Source organism: Dendrobates tinctorius, unplaced genomic scaffold, assembly GCF_039654945.1.
Source record: "Dendrobates tinctorius isolate UK_male_01 unplaced genomic scaffold, ASM3965494v1 ptg000008l, whole genome shotgun sequence".
NCBI classification, from domain to species: domain Eukaryota; kingdom Metazoa; phylum Chordata; class Amphibia; order Anura; family Dendrobatidae; genus Dendrobates; species Dendrobates tinctorius.
This window is the reverse complement of record NW_027361676.1, coordinates 68,493,851-68,514,646: the sequence shown is the minus strand read 5'-3', so window position 1 is coordinate 68,514,646 and position 20,796 is coordinate 68,493,851. Positions and strand designations below refer to the sequence as shown.

General features: G+C 43.4%; 1 protein-coding gene across 2 annotated transcripts in view; it reads left to right on the top strand.

Moving 5' to 3' along the window:
* Positions 1-20,796, top strand: part of LOC141092168 (cytochrome P450 3A29-like) — a 107,833-nt gene that overhangs the window by 20,323 nt on the left and 66,714 nt on the right. For both annotated transcript variants that reach the window (XM_073578140.1, XM_073578149.1), the window contains exons 7-9: positions 2,437-2,585; positions 17,088-17,215; positions 17,508-17,589. In XM_073578140.1, coding sequence (XP_073434241.1) covers positions 2,437-2,585; positions 17,088-17,215; positions 17,508-17,589 — 359 coding nt within the window. The remainder of the gene's footprint in view (positions 1-2,436; positions 2,586-17,087; positions 17,216-17,507; positions 17,590-20,796) is intronic.

Genomic DNA, 20,796 nt, shown 5'->3' with positions numbered 1-20,796 from the left:
TTTCCTCTTTTCAGCTGCAACCGCCAAAACCCAGTGATCGTTGAGCTCGCGGAGACTCTTCACTTATCCCAGAAGGCACTGGGAATATGCAAATGATCTCCTCAAGACTCTTCCCCTGGTTTTCCGATTTCCTCTTTTCAGCTGCAACCGCCAAAACCCAGTGATCGTTGAGCTCGCGGAGACTCTTCACTTATCCCAGAAGGCACTGGGAATATGCAAATGATCTCCTCAAGACTCTTCCCCTGGTTTTCCGATTTCCTCTTTTCAGCTGCAACCGCCAAAACCCAGTGATCGTTGAGCTCGCGGAGACTCTTCACTTATCCCAGAAGGCACTGGGAATATGCAAATGATCTCCTCAAGACTCTTCCCCTGGTTTTCCGATTTCCTCTTTTCAGCTGCAACCGCCAAAACCCAGTGATCGTTGAGCTCGCGGAGACTCTTCACTTATCCCAGAAGGCACTGGGAATATGCAAATGATCTCCTCAAGACTCTTCCCCTGGTTTTCCGATTTCCTCTTTTCAGCTGCAACCGCCAAAACCCAGTGATCGTTGAGCTCGCGGAGACTCTTCACTTATCCCAGAAGGCACTGGGAATATGCAAATGATCTCCTCAAGACTCTTCCCTTGGTTTTCCGATTTCCTCTTTTCAGCTGCAACCGCCAAAACCCAGTGATCGTTGAGCTCGCGGAGACTCTTCACTTATCCCAGAAGGCACTGGGAATATGCAAATGATCTCCTCAAGACTCTTCCCCTGGTTTTCCGATTTCCTCTTTTCAGCTGCAACCGCCAAAACCCAGTGATCGTTGAGCTCGCGGAGACTCTTCACTTATCCCAGAAGGCACTGGGAATATGCAAATGATCTCCTCAAGACTCTTCCCCTGGTTTTCCGATTTCCTCTTTTCAGCTGCAACCGCCAAAACCCAGTGATCGTTGAGCTCGCGGAGACTCTTCACTTATCCCAGAAGGCACTGGGAATATGCAAATGATCTCCTCAAGACACTTCCCCTGGTTTTCCGATTTCCTCTTTTCAGCTGCAACCGCCAAAACCCAGTGATCGTTGAGCTCGCGGAGACTCTTCACTTATCCCAGAAGGCACTGGGAATATGCAAATGATCTCCTCAAGACACTTCCCCTGGTTTTCCGATTTCCTCTTTTCAGCTGCAACCGCCAAAACCCAGTGATCGTTGAGCTCGCGGAGACTCTTCACTTATCCCAGAAGGCACTGGGAATATGCAAATGATCTCCTCAAGACACTTCCCCTGGTTTTCCGATTTCCTCTTTTCAGCTGCAACCGCCAAAACCCAGTGATCGTTGAGCTCGCGAAGACTCTTCACTTATCCCAGAAGGCACTGGGAATATGCAAATGATCTCCTCAAGACTCTTCCCCTGGTTTTCCGATTTCCTCTTTTCAGCTGCAACCGCCAAAACCCAGTGATCGTTGAGCTCGCGGAGACTCTTCACTTATCCCAGAAGGCACTGGGAATATGCAAATGATCTCCTCAAGACTCTTCCCCTGGTTTTCCGATTTCCTCTTTTCAGCTGCAACCGCCAAAACCCAGTGATCGTTGAGCTCGCGGAGACTCTTCACTTATCCCAGAAGGCACTGGGAATATGCAAATGATCTCCTCAAGACTCTTCCCCTGCACCAAGGGTGCTGAGGTAAGAGGAGGCTGTTCACACTGCTGTGCAACCTATATAGTTAGGTCCATATATATTTGGACAGAGACAACATTTTTCTAATTTTGGTTCTAGACATTACCACAATGAATTTTAAACAAAACAATTCAGATGCAGTTGAAGTTCAGACTTTCAGCTTTCATTTGAGGGTATCCACATTAAAACTGGATGAAGGGTTTAGGAGTTTCAGCTCCTTAACATGTGCCACCCTGTTTTTAAAGGGACCAAATGTAATTGGGCAGAATAAATAATTGTAAATAAAATGTTCATTTCTAGTACTTGGTTGAAAACTCTTTGTTGGCAATGACTGCCTGAAGTCTTGAACTCATGGACATCACCAGATGCTGTGTTTCCTCCTTTTTGATGCTCTGCCAGGCCTTCACTGCGGTGGTTTTCAGTTGCTGTTTGTTTGTGGGCCTTTCTGTCTGAAGTTTAGTCTTTAACAAGTGAAATGTAATATTAAATTGCAGTATTTTGTGTCATGTTGACCACACCAAAAATTTAGTTTACAATGGTACTTCTTTTCATATAACAGAAAAAATTCAACGCAGCTCAAATGCATTTTACATACACAGGACAATCATTATCTTGAAGAGGACCACATGTGAAGTGATTGCATTTCAATGTTTTTGATTCTTCTCTTGCATTTTCCACTAAACTAGATGAAAAGCTGTTAGTGGAAGCATGAATGTTAAGGTGATACATGAGGGTCTTGGGTTTATTAAGCTCAGACTGGTATTTCACCATTTTGTCATTTCAGCATCTTTGGAAGCTACAGCATGGACATTGTCCTGAGCACATCATTCAGTGTGAATGCGGATTCACTGAACAATCCTAATGATCCATTTGTGACCAATGGAAGAAAACTTTTCACATTTTCCTTTTTTAACCCTTTGTTCTTAGTAATAGGTAAGTACTAGTAAGATCTATTAAGATCCTACTATGACACAATCACTGACTGTGTAGATCAGGGAAATGCAGTAGATATAGTATATCTTGACTTCAGCAAAGCATTTGACAAAGTATGTCATGCCATCCTAAGTATGGAATGCACAAGGCAACTGTTAGGTGAATTCATAACTGGCTTAGTGATCAGAGTAAAAGAGTTGTCATAAATGGCTACACATCCAGCTCTGTCCTGGCCCCAGTGTTGTGTAAGGGGTGTACCAAGATTACGTGATGCTCCACTCCCCTTTCTCATGTTGGTGTTATAATGTCTGTTATATGTATACTATTGGGTAGTGCATTGTATATATGTATAATGTATGATTAGCTAGGGAAAGTGCAGTATGTAAGTACGTAAGTCCACTAGATGGGGACACTGTTGTGAGTTCATTTTCCCATTCACCGTTGATGTCTGATGAACTCCCTCTGCTGGTGAAGAGAGGTAGTGAAATTGATTGGGATGGGAAAAACTTGTCATCTGAACAGGCGGAGTGTGATTGGACACCCGGAATCACTGAGTGGATATAAGGCAGCTGATGCCCTGCAGGGTTGCTGGTGATCCTTTCTGCTCTGAGCTCTTGCAAACCAGTTCAGTACCTGTCTTCTGAAAGCTAAGTTTTTGCTCTCTTATTTTTCCATGAGATTGTGTCTGTTTACTTAGTGTTTGTGTTCTGCCTGCCCTTGTTGGTACAGGCTGAGCTCCATTTTTGTCTCTGGTCAAGTTGATCTTTTGCTCAGTCTTCAGAATATACCTGAGTGCTGATATAGTGATTTTGAAGTCTAGTGACTTCAGGGCCTTTTTTCTATCAGACGTGTTGGACATTATTTTGGCAGAATTTTTGCGGATTGCAGACAGCATCTTTTCTGTCCTTTCCTATTTAGTTAGTTGGGCCCCATCGTTTGCTCAACCTGTCTTTCTGTCTGTGTTTGTGTTTTCATCTGCTTTTCACCGACAATACATCATGTTGGGGGCTGTCTATTGCTTTGGGGTCTGCTCTGGGGCAGTTTAGATTTCCCCTTTCTTTCTTTAGGCTTATTTAGTTCTCCGGCTGTGAACGAGGGGTCTAGAGCACTGTAGGAACCCCCCACGGCTACTGTTAGTTGTGTGAATAGGATCAGGGGTCTGCAATCCGATAGCTACCAACCTCTCCGGTTTTCTGGACTTAGCTTGTATTTTTGTTTTTTCCTCCTTCGGTGTCTCAATCACAACAGGACACATTAGTATACAGGGTATAGTAAATAGAATATGAGGGGCCAACCGTGGGTAAGCCAGCAAGTTCCTGGCATTTTTGTCAGTAGGGACTGAGAGCCCGGACAGGGCGGGTGGACCCCGTAACGTTAATGTCACGAGGACCCGTCCTGTGTGACGTGACCAGCAGGCCGGTAACTAAAACAACAGGATGCGGCACGTGATACTGTCCTGTGTGACATGATGCGCCTAAGCAGCCATCATTGCGGGCCACCACTACGGCTCTGGCACCCCTCACACTTGGCGTAGTGCAGCAGTATCCCACAGCCTTGCAACGTGGGAATGCCGTGGATGCGATAAAGAAAGGTGAAGATGCTGTTAATGTAACTGATGCTTTGGATGTAACTGATACTCTGGATGTGATTGATACTTGGATTATGACAAAAATGGCGACTATGAAGATGGATGAAAATAGCGCGCAGATGGAGGACGACAACTTTGATCCCACCCCTAAGCAGCCATCATTGTGGGTCACGACTGTAGTAATATGTTATATGATGATTTGGCCTCTAGGGTTCTCACTACCTTTATGTGTGTTCTGTTATGTTGTTGGAACTTGTTGGTCAGTTGTTGTAGAGACTCATGTAATGGAGGATTACACCGCATGTAATAAACAGCCTGTGAATGCCAACAGAATGTGATCCATGACGGGAAGTAACTAACAGAACATGGTGGCAGCTGGGCACAGAACCTGCAAATCCTCAGAGTTTGTGTGAGGCTCGGACTGTACAGAGGATCACAACACCTGTAAGTACAGATTCCCTGACATTATGGCAAAATGGAGACTGGTCTGAATCCCCCTCAGATACTGGATGTCTTGTCATGTAATCTGTCACAGACTTGGAGACATTGGAAGGAAGACTTTACACTGTATGTGGATCTGACAATGGCCCCCACTGATGACAAATGAAAAGTAAAGGTGTTTTATTACCTAATTGGGGAAAATAGCAGAGAATTAGCCCACACCTTACTCCCAGACACAGACAACCTCGTGTTGGCAGATATTGTGCAGGCATTTGATAAACACTGTGACCCAAAGAAAAATGAGACAGTGGAAAGATATAATTTTTTCACATGACATCAGGAGGATGGTGAAAATGTGGACAGATATCTGACAGAGCTGAGGAGACTTGCAGCAACATGTGTCTTTGGGGAGATCAGGGACAGTCTAATCAAATACATAATGGTGTGTGGCATAAAAGGCAGTCATATAAAAGAAAGATTACTGAGAGAGGAAGACATGACTTTAGAGAAATGCATGCAAATCTGCAGGACTGCTGAGCTGACAAAACACAGCCTGAAGATGATGGCAGGCACCAGTGACAATGATGATGATAAGGTCCATGCAGTATCTATGAAAGGAAAGACAAGACCAAGTTCCCCTGTAAGCACTGTCCACTGCAAGTATTGTGGGAAAAGACATGAGAGAGAAAAAAAACAAGTGTCCAGCATATGGGGAGACCTGCAGGTCATGTGGCAAGAAGAATCATTTCTCAGCTGTCTGCAGGCTGGGAACAGGCAAACAGTACAGACAGCTACACACTGTGACACCGGACACTGTGAGGATATTACATGGCTACAACGGCAGCAGAGAAAGTCAATATAGTCAGGCAGTCAGTAGGCAAGGATGCCAAGTAGCTTTATGCAACATTCTTGTTGGATGAGAGGCCCATTAGATTTCAGCTGGATTGTGGAGCAAGCTGCAATGTAATTCCATGTGCTCTGCTGAACAAACAGGTTTCTATTGAGCCAACTGACAAGGTACTGGTGATGTACAACAAAAGTGTTCTGAAACCGATGGGGACATGTAAGCTTAAAACACGTAACCCATGTAACAGAAAGAGTTATAGAGTTGAATTTACCATGTTGCATGGTGGTAACCATTATTGGGAGTAAAAGCAGTTGAGGCAATGGACTTAATTAAAGCACAGTCTCAGAACATTATGTCTGTTGATGTTTCCCAGGATATACAAAATACCAAACTAAACGCAGAGAGCAATTTGGATATTCAGAAAATAAAAACGAAGTATGCTGATATATTTGAAGGTGATGGGTGCTTTGAAAGTAAATATAGGCTAGAAATTGACAACACCATGCAGCCTACCAGATTACCTACAAGAAGAGTGCCTGTAGCTTTAATGCACCCACTGAAAGTAGAACAGTAAGATTTACAGAGAAGAGGCATGAGAGCACCAGTCCATAAGAGCACAGATTGGATCAGTAGTTTGGTCATAGTGCAGAAACCATCTGGAAAGTTAAGAATATGCATTGATCCTAAGCCACTCAACAAGGCGCTGAAAAGACATCATTACCCAATGCCGACATTAAATGATGTTCTACCAGATCTATCAAAGGCTAAAATATTTTCTGCATGTGATGTAAAAAATAGATTCTGGCATGTGGTACTGGCTGAAGAATCAAGTTTATTGACAACATTTTCTTCACCATTTGGACGCTATAAATGGCTGAGAATGCCCATGGGACTCAAATCTGTGTAGTAACGTGTGCCGAGGGGGGGGTGGTTCCTTTCGGCTGCGAGACAGACTGAAGACAGATGCAGAAATACGTTCAATCAGGTCCATTTTATTGGGTGTCTTCTTTGACATCCACAGCAATATGACAGCTTCTGCACATTGGCCCGGGTACCTGTCACCTCCTCCTACTCCTGTTGGCGGTGACCCTCTGGGTTCTTTCACCGTGGCTGCAGTTAGGCCCACGGCCACAGCGCTTCTCCCGGTCGAGTCCGCCTGTTGCGACACTTACTACCCCTTCGGTGTCCAGCCATCCGGTATCCCAGGTGTCTTTTAGTCTGCGTCCCTTGGTCTGCAGCTGTCCTGTCAGGGCCACCCCCCGACTATCCATCCCTCTCCTCTGTCTTCTCCTGAGCTCTACTCTCCTCTGTCTCCTCCTGGGTTCTTCTATAACCCTGGGACTCTCCTTCCTTTTATCCCTTTTCCTGGGAATTCCCCTCCTTAGTCCCTGTAACTCCGCCCACCATGACTTGGCGTTTCCTAGCTTCAGCTGCTGTTAGGTCCTCTTCTCACTATCCCTATGTCTCCATCTAGTGGCCACATCCCAGTACTACACCGTCTCTCACCAATTCTAGCTGTTTCCCACATATATATACAAATTCCCGTCAAGCATTGTACATTACACATTTTACATTCCCTTTTCTCCATCAGACAGGTCTACATATCAGTCCACCCTCCTACATCTGCTCCAGAGGTATTCCAGCAGAAATTAATGCAGGCTTTGGAAGGACTTCCTGGAGTGAAAACAATAGCAGATAATATCCTAATAGTGGGAGAAGGCGAAGATATGGAATCTGCAATCAAGGATCATGATCAGAAGATTATACAATTTTTGGACAGATGCAAAACAAAACAAATAAAGCTGAACGTGGACAAATTCAAACTAAAAATGACAGAAGTTGCATATGTTGGATATCGTCTGACTTCAAACGGTGTAAAAGTGGATCCTGTAAAGGTGAGCGCAATAGATGTTTGTGGAGTACAATGATTTTGGTTCATGGTAAATTATCTCTCCAAATTTTGCAGACAGCTGTCAGACATGTGTGAGCCACTGAGAGAGCTAACCCACAAAGATGTGCTCTGGGAATGGACAGAAAGCCAGGAAACTGCTTTCTGATCAGTAAAGAAAGCTATTGCAGAGGCAGCAACCCTAAAGTATTTTGATTCAGATCGAGAAGTAGTGGTACAATGTGATGCTTCAGAAAAAGGCCTTGGAGGTACATTAATGCAGAACAAACAGCCACTCAAATTTGCAAGCGGAGCCATTACAACAACAGAGCAGGGAAATGCTCAGATTGAGAAGGAACTACTGACTGTTGTATTTGGGATGGAGAAGTTTCACCAGTATACCTATGGTCGACGGGTAAGAGTACAGTCGGATCACAAACCTTTGGAGAGCATTACAAAGAAACCACTACTGAATGCCCCAAAGAGACTACAGCGCATGCTGTTACGACTTCAGAAACATGATTCTGACATCGGGTACTGTCCAGGAAGAGACTTACTGATTGCAGATACGCTAAGCAGAGCTTACCTTCCTATCACAATTGATGCGGAGAAAGACATTGAAACCATCAATATATGTAACTACCTTGCAGTGTCAAAAGAAAAGTTGAAGCAAATACAGACATGCACAGAGAGAGAGGATAAAAGTCTCCAGAGTTTAAAGACTGTCATCTTGCAGGGCTGGACAAAATACAAGCAACATGCTCCAAGGGAAGTTTCTCCATCCTTCAACATAACAGATGAATTGTCAGTGCAGCAAGGGATCATCTATAAAGGTGACAGGGCAGTTATACCAGAAGTTCTCAGAAGATACATACTGAAAACATTGCACTCTTCTCACTTAGGCATGGAAGGATGTCTACGTGCAGCACGAGAATCTGTTTATTGGCCAGGAATGAACGACCACTTTAAAATTTATATAGCACAATGTGAAATATGTGCGTCGTACAGTGATAAACAACCAAAGGAGACATTGCAACCTCATGAAATTCCACATAGGTCATGGTCAAAAATAGGAACGGACTTGTTCGCACGGAATGACACAGAATACCTGATTACAGTGGACTCTTTTTCGAACTTCTGGGAGGTTGATTTGTTGCAGGACACAAGGGCGAGAACAGCGATTAAAAAACTCAAGGCCCATTTTGCCATGTATGGCATTCCAGATGTCGTTTTCTCGGACAATGCGGCGCAGTTTACTTCGGAGTTCAAAGCCTTCAGCAAGAAATGGGAGTTTGAATACCAGACGTCTACTCCGAGATATCCTCAGAGTAATGGGATAGCAGAGTCAGCAGTAAAAACGACAAAAAAAAACTCATGCAGAAAGCAAAACAGGCGGGTACTGATGTATATCTGTTTATACTGGATCATAGAAAGACATCCACCCAAGGCCTAGACAGCAGTCCGGCACAGCGGCTGATGAGTAGGTGTACAAAGACACTCTTACCGACTGCTAGTCATCTGTTAAAGCCAAAGTTGTTGGGAAACATCAAAGCTAAATTACAGAAGAATCAAGATAGGCAAGCTTTCCATTACAATAATTCTGCAAAGGATCTGCCTGAGCTCCACAGAAATGACAACATTCGAATGCAGCCAAGGAGCACATTTGACAAACACTGGCAAAAGGCAAAGGTTGTCCAGAAACTAGGACCGAGGTCCTACGAAATTCTAACAGAGGAAGGAAGAAGACTAAGGAGGAATCGGAGATATCTGAGGAAAAATGCAAGAAAGAGATGATTCATGTCCTTTTGAACAGTATCCGGACACCCAAGAGCAAGAGAACGAGGCAGCAAGTACAAGTCAAGTACCAACAGTAACAGCTGACCATCAGGGTGAGGATTCGGGTCAGAGACAGGCAAAATCAGAAGGCATATTACCAGAATCAGAAGAACTACAAGATGTAGACAATGACATGCAGTTGTGGCCAAAAGTATTGACACCCCTGCAATTCTGTCAGATAATACTCAGTTTCTTCCTGAAAATGATTGCAAACACAAATTCTTCGGTATTATTATCTTCATTTAATTTGTCTTAAATGAAAAAACACAAAAAGAATTGTCCTAAAGCCAAATTACATATAATTCCACACCAAACATAAAAAAGAGGGTGGACAAAAGTATTGGCACTGTTCGAAAAATCATGTGATGCTTCTCTAATTTGTGTAATTAACAGCACCTGTAACTTACCTGTGGCACCTAACAGGTGTTGGCAATAACTAAATCACATTTGCAGCCAGCTGACATGGATTAAAGTTGACTCAACCTCTGTCCTGTGTCCTTGTGTGTACCACATTGAGCATGGAGAAAAGAAAGAAGACTATTGTGTGTTCTATTGTGTTGTTGGAACATGTTGGTCGGTTGTTGTAGAGACTCATGTAATGGAGGATTACACCGCATGTAATAAACAGTCTGTGACTATCAACAGAGTGTGATCCATGACGGGAAGCAACTAACAGAACAACTACTATGGCTCTGGCACCCCTCACAGTTGTTCAACATCTTTACCAATGATTTAGATGAAGAAATTAATGGTCAACTGATTAAATTTGCTGATAACACAAAGCAAGGAGGGATATCTAATAACAGAGAAGAGAGAGAGGATTCAAAAAGATCTAAACAAACTGGAGCTGTGGGCAGCAACTAACTGAATGTTTTTTTTAACAAGGAGAAATGCAAAGTTCTATATCAGGGCATGAAAAATGAACCATGCATATACAGAATGGGAAATATAGGGCTAAGAAACAGCACATGTGAAAAAGAATTGAGTATAGTAAAAGAACACAGACTGAACATGAGTTAACAGTGTGATGCAGCAGCAAAACAGGCAAACACAGTTCTGGGTTGCATTAACAAAAACATACAGTCTAGATCATGTGAAGCAATTATTCCCCTCTACTCCTCTTTGATCAGACCTCATCTGGAATATTGTGTCTTCTTCTGGCACCACATCTTAAAAAAACACATGAACAAAATGGATCAAGTTCAGAGAAGAGCTGCCAGAATGGTGACTGGTCTGCATGCAATGTCCTGTGAGGAAGGGTTGGAGGATTTGAGAATGTTTAGCTTGCAAAAGACTAGACTGAGAGGAGATTTACTAGCAGTCTACAAATATCTCAAGGGCTGTCATACTGTAGAATGATCATCTTTATTCTCATTTGCACAAGGAAAGATTAGAAGCAATGGGATGAAACTGAATGGGAGGAGACAAAGATTAGATATTAGAAAAAACTTTTTAAAGTGAGGGTGATCAACGAGTGGAACAGGCTGCCTATTTTTTTAGGGAACCCATCACATGTGACGTGACTTTAAGGGGTCTATATGACAGAAAATTCCAAAAGTGACACGATTTTAAAAACTGCACCCCTCAAGGTGCTCAAAACCACATTCAAGAAGTTTATGAGCAATTTAGGTGCTTTACAGGAATTAATGGAATGTGGAAAGAAAAAATGAACATTTCTATCCACAATTTATATATATATATATTTTTTTTCTCCCCCTTTGTTAACTTACTGTTTTGATGTCCCTGTTCTTTCCCCTACCCCAGCCGAGAGAAAAGTTTCAACATTTTCAGCTTATCCTCTCTCATTCCCTGGTTCATTACTTCAGTGTATTTTATGTTATATTATTTTTCAATGTATCAATACTGTACGCTTTATTGTACTTATGATGAACCTGTTAATCTACCCCCCCTTTGTTATACCTGTTATTTCCAAAAATCCTTAATAAAAAAACTATTGAATAAAAAAAAATAAATGGTTGGAGAGATGTTCTTTTCCTGAAATTCTATGCAATTTTTTCTCTGCACATACCTTTGATCATTGCGACCAAAGAGTTTTATTTTAACTTCAACGATTCACAGGACTTGTTTCTAAAATGCATTGGGCTTGTTTAGATGTTCTTTTGCATACCTCTGATGCTAAATTTTATGGTGAGGGTGCAGGAGAGGTTTTCTTCTGATAACACTTCCATGAAGGCCATATTTGATAAGGTGTCTCTGAACAGTAGAACAATTACCACAACTCCAGAATCTGCTAAATCTTTCGGAAGGTCTTTTGCAGTCAAGTGGGGGTTCTGATACTCCTTTCTAGCAATCCTACAAGCAGCTCTCTCTGAAATTTTGCTTGGCCTTCCAGACCTTATCTTGACCTCCACTGTTCCTGTAAACTGCTATTTCGGGAATTACATATTGAACTGAGGAAAGGACAACTTGAAAACGCTTTGCTATCTTCATATAGCCTTCTCCTGCTTTGTGGGCCTCCACCATTTTCATTTTCAGAGTGCTAGGCAGCTGCTTAAAAGAACCCATGGTGGCTGTTTTTTCGCACAAGGTTAGAGGAGGCTATGTGTTTCTAAACCTGTGGAATCTGCATCAGCTGGCCTTTCCTAGGCTTACAGGCTAATTAAGGTCTGAAACCTTGGTCACAGTTATCTGAGCACACAAATCTCCAAAGGTGCCCAAACTTTAGCATCAGACCATTTTTCTTTTTGTAATTTTTAAAATGTGAAAAAATTACAATGTGTATTACTTTTTAGCCTAAAATACAAAACAAATGTGTCATCTTTAACTTTAGGCCTTTTAGAGATCATTTTATCTTCAACTTGCTTAACTGTTCACAATAACAGTAATTTTGACCAGGGGTGCCTAAACTTTTGCATGCCACTGTAAGTGACCCCATTTTGGAAACTAGACCTCTCAAGGAACTTATCTAGATATATGGTGAGCACCTTGAACCCCCAGCTACTTCACAAACATTTATAACTTAGACCTATGAAAATAAAAAAAATCACACTTTTTCCACAAAAATGGTCTTTTAGCCCCAATTTTTATTTTCGCAAGGGTAACAGAAGAAAATGGACCCCAAACATTGTTGTGCAGTTTCTACTGAGTACTCCAATACCCCATATGTGGGGGAAAACCACTGTTTTGTTGCATAATCTGCACCTTTTTTGTCATTTTACCTTCTACACTGTTTGTGGAACCTCTCCTGGAAAATGTTGACCTGGTACAATACGGGCACCATCAGTTTCAGAAGTACTGGGACTATCACCTTCCTGAGTGCCAAATATTAGGGTCGTGATTACTACCTCCTGAAACTGAAGGAAGCTCCCCATATTGCCTGCAGATGAAAACAGCATAAAATCACTGTACATTGTCATCTCCATAATATGCACGGACAGTTTTTTGTACCATACTTTAGCTTTTCAGATGGCACTGTATGATTTGAGGACCTGTTCTGAGAGATCTACAACTCCCATGTACTTATTATAATCCAGGACACACTCTGGCTTTGGGACTTGTGTTGTAGTACCTTGGACAATGATAAAGGAGCTGTTGTATGGTGGTGTAGGGAAGTGGACTGACCTATGGACCTGTCTGCAGCAGGTGAATGTAAGATGAACAGTAAATATGCTCGACGTGAACTGGTGTATATGTATGTTGGGAGACAGCTAGAGACAGTGAAAGAGACAGTGAAAGACAGGTAAAGTACTGGGTTTTGACCACTAGGGGAAGACCAAGAACAGCAGGAAAAGAGAGACAGTGCAGTACTAAGGTTTGGCCACAAGATGGAAGCAGAGAGCAGTGAGAAAAGCGCTTACCAGCAGCTTAAGGCTAGGAAACCGCATAGTCATGGTGGGTGGAGTTACAAGGGCTCTAGAGGGGAATTTCCGGGGAGGGGAATAAAAAGGCAGAGAGAGAGTTCCAGAAGAAAGCCAGTCCAGGAGGAATTCAGCAGAGGAGGAGACTGAAGGAGGAAGAGACAGAGAGGAAGAACTCCGGGAGGGACTGGAAGGAGAAACAGTCAGGGGGTGGCCCTGACAGGAGATCCACAGGACAGAGGAAGCCCGGGGGTACCAGACGGATGGACTCGGTCAGGCGAATCACTGTGGTGGTAGGCCTAGGGCAGCCACAGCGACAGAACCACAAGGGACATCACTGTAAAGGAAAGAGAAAAAGGTGAAAGGTACCCGGGCCTGTGTGTACGGAAGTTGTCGTGCTGCTGTGGTCGTCAGGAGGACGGCCAATAAAGAGGACCTGTTGAACGTACACTGGTTTCTGTCTCCAGGCTGTTCGCGGCGAAAAAGGGACCACCCCCCAGTCAGCACACGTACCTATAGTGGTGCGGTGTATGGTGGACAAGATAAGGACATCCCTCTTGTCCTTATACTTGACCACCAGCATGGTGTTGCTGCATTGGGCTCTGCTGTTGCTCTTTCTCAGCAGTTGCTCAATTAGCGGCTTAGTGAGGCCTCTCTGATTTTTTCACACAGTGTCACATACAACTGTACCTCTGACAGAGAGGATCTTGAAGAGTGGGATGCTGGTGTAAAGTTATCTATGTAGAAGTGATAACACTTAGCCAGCAGTGGGTGCAGCAATTCCCACACAATTTTCTCGTTTTCCTCCGGAACAGGGAGGCATTCAGGGGGGTCAATCTGGGTGTCCTACCCTTCATAGACCCTAAATCTGTGGGTGTACCGTATCATCAGGCACTCTCGCACAGCTTGTACAGTCTAATTTCGTACCTGGCCCTCTTACTGGACAGGTATTGTCGGAAGTTTAGCCTCCCTTTGAAATGAATCAGAGATTCATCTATGCAGATGTCCCTTTTGGGGTTGTACGCCTCAGCAAATTTTCTGCTGAAGTGTTCAACTACTGGCTGAATTTTGTATAGACGATCAAAGTGAATCATCTCAGGGAGCACACTGTGCATTATCACTATTATGTAAATATTTTTGGATTGCTTCAAATCATGCCCTTGTCATAGCTATACAGAATACCGGTATGCTGTAGAGTTTATCAGTACTCCAGTAATACCGAATCTCTGGTTTTCTGACTATGCCCATATGCAGCACAATGACCCAAAATGTCATCATTTCTGCTGCATTTACAGAGGTCCATCTGGTGCATGATGATGTTGGGTGAAAAATTGATGGGCATACAAATTTGTCTAGGCCACCATAAAGTTTATTATTTTCTCGCTGAAAAATAATCTGAAAAAGTAAATTTCAGTGAGGACTGTAACATCAAATTGGTTTCCTGGGAAGTCCATGAAATCCGGAATAACATGCTGATAATTTTTTGGGGTGGAGTACACATGGGAACGAATACTGAATGGGTTGTCTGGGTTCTAGAGCGCTTGGGGGGGGCATCCCTTCTCACTAGATGAGGAGGAGGGAGAGAAATAGAGGAATGTGGGATCTTCTTCACTGCCTGAATCCGTGTTGGAGGCAAGGAAAGCATATGCCTCCGCTGGTGAATAGCATCTTCTTGATGAATGGGCCATTTTTATTTTATTCTTCAAAACAATGGGAATGTGTGTGTAAGTGGTGCTTTTGCACGTGTATTGTGTGGGGCTAGTGTAAAAGGTACTGTACTATTTATTATAAAAAGTAGAAAGAAAAAAGTAGAGAAAAAAGTAAAAAGGAAAAATTTAGAAAAAACATTTAGAAGAAAAAAAATGAAAAATCAGTAGATTAAAAAAAGTTTGTATGAAAAAAATAACAGTGACCTTCACTACACTAATGCCTAACCTATAAAGATACTCAGCGCTAACTATTCTTTTTTATTGCCAAAGAAAAACAGATATCACTAACACTACAACGTACACGCCTCTAATGCACTAGCTATAAATTTACTCGGCGCTAACTATTCTTTTTTTTTTTTTGCAAAAAGAAAAACGGACGTCACCAACACTGCGACGTGCGCTCCCCTAATGCATTAGCTAAGAAGTTACCCGACGTTAACAATTCTTTTTTTTTCTCTTTGGCAAAAGAAATCGCTACCTCCCTAGTCTGTACTAACGATTATTTTTTTTCTCTAAAAGAAAATCCTACATTGCTAGCACTGTGATGTCTGCTACTCTATATGCTACCTCTTTACCTATAAAACTACACTATACTAACTACTGTTTTTTTTTTCTAAAAGAAAATCTGATGTCACTAGCACTGCAACCTACACTGTTCTAGCTATAAAAAAAAAGTCCAGATTCTGATCAGCAGCGACACTGATCAGAGAGCTGCAGTCACCGGAAGAGCACGAATGCTCAGCACAGGACGCCGCACACAAAAAAGTGTTCCAAAAATACAATTGGGAGTGGAGGAGATTGGGGGGGCCTGGGGGAGGAGCTGGAATGGGGAATTGCTGCTGGTGTGATCGCAGATCAGTCACACAGCAGCCATCACACAACACAGATTGCAGGAGGCACAGATTGCAGGAGGCACAGGATGAGATAGATCACAGGAGGATTGCACTGGCCACCAATGATTTTTCGCTCAGTCAGGTACACAGATGGTGTATACAACCACTCTGCACGCCAACTCTGAGGCAAACATGGCATGCAGAGCAGTGATCACTATTTTAGATGAACCCATTTGGTGCTGATTGGCTGATCAATAGTTACTGACCAATCAACCCAAAGGGGTCAATCAGGAAAGGTTACATGGTGATCACCCCACTCATTGTGATTGCTGTAATTGGTGCTGCCTAAGACAGCACCAATCACAGGAAGTCACATGGATTTTTTTTTGTAACTTTATTATCACATCGCTGTGATTGGCTGGTCAGAATTGCAGGGATTGTCTGCTATCAGAGACAGCAGCCATTTGCATTGCGCGGTGACCAGAAATACCGGCGTCATATAAATACTTCACTTTGTGGGAATGCGGCTCAGGGCAGTTTCTAGGGAATTTTGCCAACAGGGCAAACATCGAAAAAGCGCCCCCCCGAACATTAACATGCTGAATACTTTAGATAAACTTAGATAAACGTGTCCTACCTTTTCATCAATCCAATCCTCGAAGGCATCAAAGTTCAAAGGCTCACTTTCCTTGACTTTACAAAAAAACAGCAGGCTAAGCTAAGCACCATGCACCACAGATACTGCCAGTGCCAGCAAACACAACGCAACCCCCCGATATTACAAGCAAAAACATCAGGCTAAGCTCCCCAGATCATGCCACAAAATACCGCAATACAGAAACCAAGCTCAATCCGGGCCAGGCACGGATATAGCAGCAAAGACCCTGGATCCAAACAGCAGAGATCAGGCAGCGTCCGTCTCTCACTATCCTTCCTGTGTGAGAGCGTGGGGGCGTTCCTCGGCCAGTCGCAGAAGCAGAGGACCTCAGGAGCAGGCAAGTGAGTTATAGGAGTGAGTGTGATGTCACTCACTTACACTATCTCCGTGCGCAGCGCCCTGCTGGCCGAGCCCAGCCTCTCACTGTGAATGATTATTTATTTTCTGCCGGCTGTTTCACTTCAGGGAGGGGGGTTATCGCGCACCTGCCTGGGCTTGTAGGGAGACAGACACAGACAGCTAGGCTAGGCACTAGGCAGGCACCCCCTGGCGCCCTGGGCGATCGCACCCCCCGTCCCCCCCCTAAAACCGGCCCAGATGCGGCTCCCGCAGAGTAGTATTTAGACAGCGCATGTCAGGAAGGGGTTAATGCGTGCCACAAACATTTAATTACAGATGGCATCTAACATGGCACTACTTTCTGATCAGTCATGTCACAACCATGGAGTTCTGCTCCAAGGTCACAATGTAGAGCTCAACAGCAAGTGCATCCATCATCTCTAAGTCCCCAAAGAAGTCAGAAAAGTCTTGTAGCTCCTAAAAATACGGTCAATGAAATCCACTGTGCTGATTGAATGATTCAGGCTCTGCTTTTTTTCTTACAGTTCTGTTTCCGTTCCTGATTCCTCTTTTGAATAAACTGAATTTTTGCTTCCTGCCGAGGAGCATCCTCAAATTTTTTCAAGATGCTATAACAAGCATTAAGAAAAGCAGGCAGAAAGGAATTCACACAGTAAGTGAATGTTTAACTCAACTGGGAAATATGTGAAGGGATTCTCTTCTAACCCTTGCCACCATATTTGATTAGTCAAAATTTGATGTTTTTAAATTTTGAACTCAAACTGATTTTGAAATATCCGTATTAAGAGAAAGGCAGGAGATAATATATCATATATATGTAATATGTAAAGTCATAAAGGTAGTCGCTAAATTGTCTGAGATAAAGTACTATAGTAGAATGCAAAGGATTTCAATTACCGTATTTTGGAACTTTGCCTGCTCTGATCTTTTATCTGTTCTTTCAGGATCGTGTAGATTTCCTACAACTCATGGTAGATGCTCAATCTAAAGACAACAGTACAGGAGAGTCAGATCATGGCTATAAAGGTATGAACATTGACTTTCTGTAATATACACTCCTCAACATAAAACACCAAGAAGGAAAGGTTGTGGAATTATGGAAATAATAGGTTTGAAATACACGTTAATGATAAAAAAGAATGGAAACTACTTTAGAAACATCTTGATTTACTCAGAATCGAGTATGAGCACCACATGCAGAAATTCTCGCTCTTACATGTCTTGGCTGATATCAGCAAGGTTATTAATGGTTTTCTGATGAATGTTCTGCCACACTGAATGTACTTGGACACACAACTCATCAAGATTTGCTGCTGGCGGCTCCTTTTACAATTGCCGACCAATGCCATCCAAGATGTGTTTATAATGCCCTAGTTATGGGGCTTTCCGTTCACTGCTATCCACCCCACACAGCGTCCACGATAATGACTACAGACACAGGTTTCGGTGATAACAGTCGTGTTTACTTTCGCAGGAACGGGGAAATATGATACGGAGTAAATTCTTCACAGTTCATGTGGGTAGAACACAGAAAATACAATTCATAGTTAGATTCTAACATGAAATTGAGGCTTTGGAGCTTTAAGAACCTGCTCCTTTAGATGTAGTGCTTTTAAGTTATTATAGAGGGGTTTGGAGTATTTTTGTAGCTTTACGCGGAAGATTACATATAGCCAGAGTGTTTCACCGACCTGGGAGTCTGGGGTAATTTCTCTGCTTGTCACAACACATGCAGAAATACAGTCTGATGAAGCACATGTAGGTCCGGACTGTGAGGACCCAGGGTAGAAAGCTTTTAGCAGACTGCCTGTGGAAGACAGAGAATAATTGTGAGCAGGTTGCATTACGCAGTGAAGGACAGGAGACAGAGCAAGGGTTAACAATTTTTATTAACACTGGAATACTCCATGCAGGGAGATAATCAGTTAAACGGGGCATTAAGCAGTTCAAATGTAAATAATATGCAAGGTTAAAGAACAGTAGATAAAGTAATAGCAGTTCTTGTTGGGTTAACTTATGCTGTCAGTCGTTTCTCATGCCGTGGAAGTTACAGATCAGGCAATGGCGCCAACAATGGCTTGTCTGATGAGGTCCTGAAGATAACGATGATCTGTCTTGTGGTGGCAGCGGTTGGTCTCCGGTACCTTCCACTGAGCCCAATGTGGCACTGCAAATTTACACTGGGGAGTCAGGGGGCAGATGACACCCGGTCTTTGTTAGGCAGCACATGCGCAGTACTCAGGGGCCTGGAGCGTTTGGCACCTTGCTTTGTGGTGCCCAATGGGCACACTGCATGTCTCTTCTCGTAGTCTCTGCCAGTGGCGGCAGGGATGCTCGGGCATGGGCCTACGTTGCATTGGTGCTCAAGGGACGGAGCACTGACTTCTCTTTGCTGCGCGCTGTCTGTTCCCGCCAAGTTTCTGTGTTTCCGCGTGTGCTGTGGCTGTAAACGCTTAGCCACACCCCCTGCTTCCGGACACCAAGATTTGTATGGTCTCTTAAGCTGTCTCCCGCCGGACAACAGAGGAGACAGCCCCGACAGTTCCTGGACCCGGCACAGAACTGGTACCCACGGCACGGTCCTTCTTCTTACATAATCACATGCTTTGGGGCCTACCAGGAGATCTTGGGGTAAGGGAGTCTCAACATGTGTTCTGCTCCCTTTGGCAGCTTGTCCCAGACTGGGGATTTCCCAGCTCTAATAGAAAAAAATGGGCTAAAAAAGCCCTAGCCAGCTCACCAACCACAGCCACAGCACGGAACCTCATCTGGACCCAACGATAGTTGATAGCAGACAAAAACATAAGGGGCGTTCCAGCTGATAAAATTTCTTGCTCTATTGAAAAAATTAAAATAGTACAGCGCTTTACTCCTCAAGAGCAGATGGATGTGCTATGAGGCACTGAGATACCAGCTACGCGTTTCGACCCTACATGGGTCTTTATCACAGCTGTGTTAAAGACCCATGTAGGGTCGAAACACGTAGCTGGTATCTCAGTGCCTAATAGCACATCCATTTGCTCTTGAGGAGTAAGCCGCTGTACTATTTTAATTTTTTCAATAAAGCAATAAATTTTATCAGCTGGAACACCCCTTATGTTTTTATTTCCTAGCTCTGCCTGGTCCAGACTTGGTGGAAACTAGAATAGCTCCTGCTATTGAACCCTCAGTTCTCATGTTAAAACTTTACATTGTATCGTAGTGTAAATCATACACTTCACCAGCAGATGGTGCTGGAGCACCACAAATGAGAAAATACAGTACCTGGAAAAATACATGGATCAAAATGAAAGCACATACTGTATCTGATAACAGTGAAGGGGTAGCTAGAATGTGAGTTGTAGTGTAATGAGTTACTCACGGTCCAGGGGTACTTAAAAGAACAGACATAATCTGGACCGGTTTACTACATACTCCCCCTCTTAAGGAGAGCCGTCCCCTGCAACTGTACAAGTAGAGGACTGCTAAAGAAGGAAGGAGAGATACAGTGGGGAAAAAGTATTTAGTCAGCCATCAATTGTGCAAGTTCTCCCACTTAAAAAGATGAAAGAGGCCTGTAATTGACATCATAGGTAGACCACAACTATGAGAGACAAAATGAGAACAAAAATCCATAAAATCACCTTTTCTGATTTGGCAAGATTTATTTTGCAAATTATGGTGGAAAATAAGTAATTGGTCACCTAAAGACATGCAAGATTTCTGGCTCTCACAGACCTGTAACTTCTTCTTTAAGAGGATCCTCTGTCCTCAGGGGCTGGCTGGCACTTTTCAGCCTGGGGGACAATCACAAGGCAGTGGCCCTCCAGTCGCGGTGCATTTGCCCCGTTTGTCTCTGGCCGCTGCATTAAAGAGGCATAGATAACAGGCTTTAAAAACAGCCTGGTACATAGATATGGGAACTGAATGGAGCTAGCTGCATATATATGGAAGCAGAACCAAGCTTACAGCCTACATAGATAATGTAACAGAAGCAAGCTGACTACATAGACACGAGACCGGAATCAAGATTGCTGACTGGAGCTTACTACAGAGATATGGGAGCAAAACCGAGCTAACTACAGAGACATGGGAGCAGAACCGAGCTTACTACAGAAATAAGGGAGCAGAAGCGAGCTTACTACAGAGATATGGGAGCAGAACCGAGCTTACTACAGAGCTATGGGAGCAGAAGCAAGCTTACTACAGAGATATGGGAGCAGAAGCGAGCTTACTACAGAGATATGGGAGCAG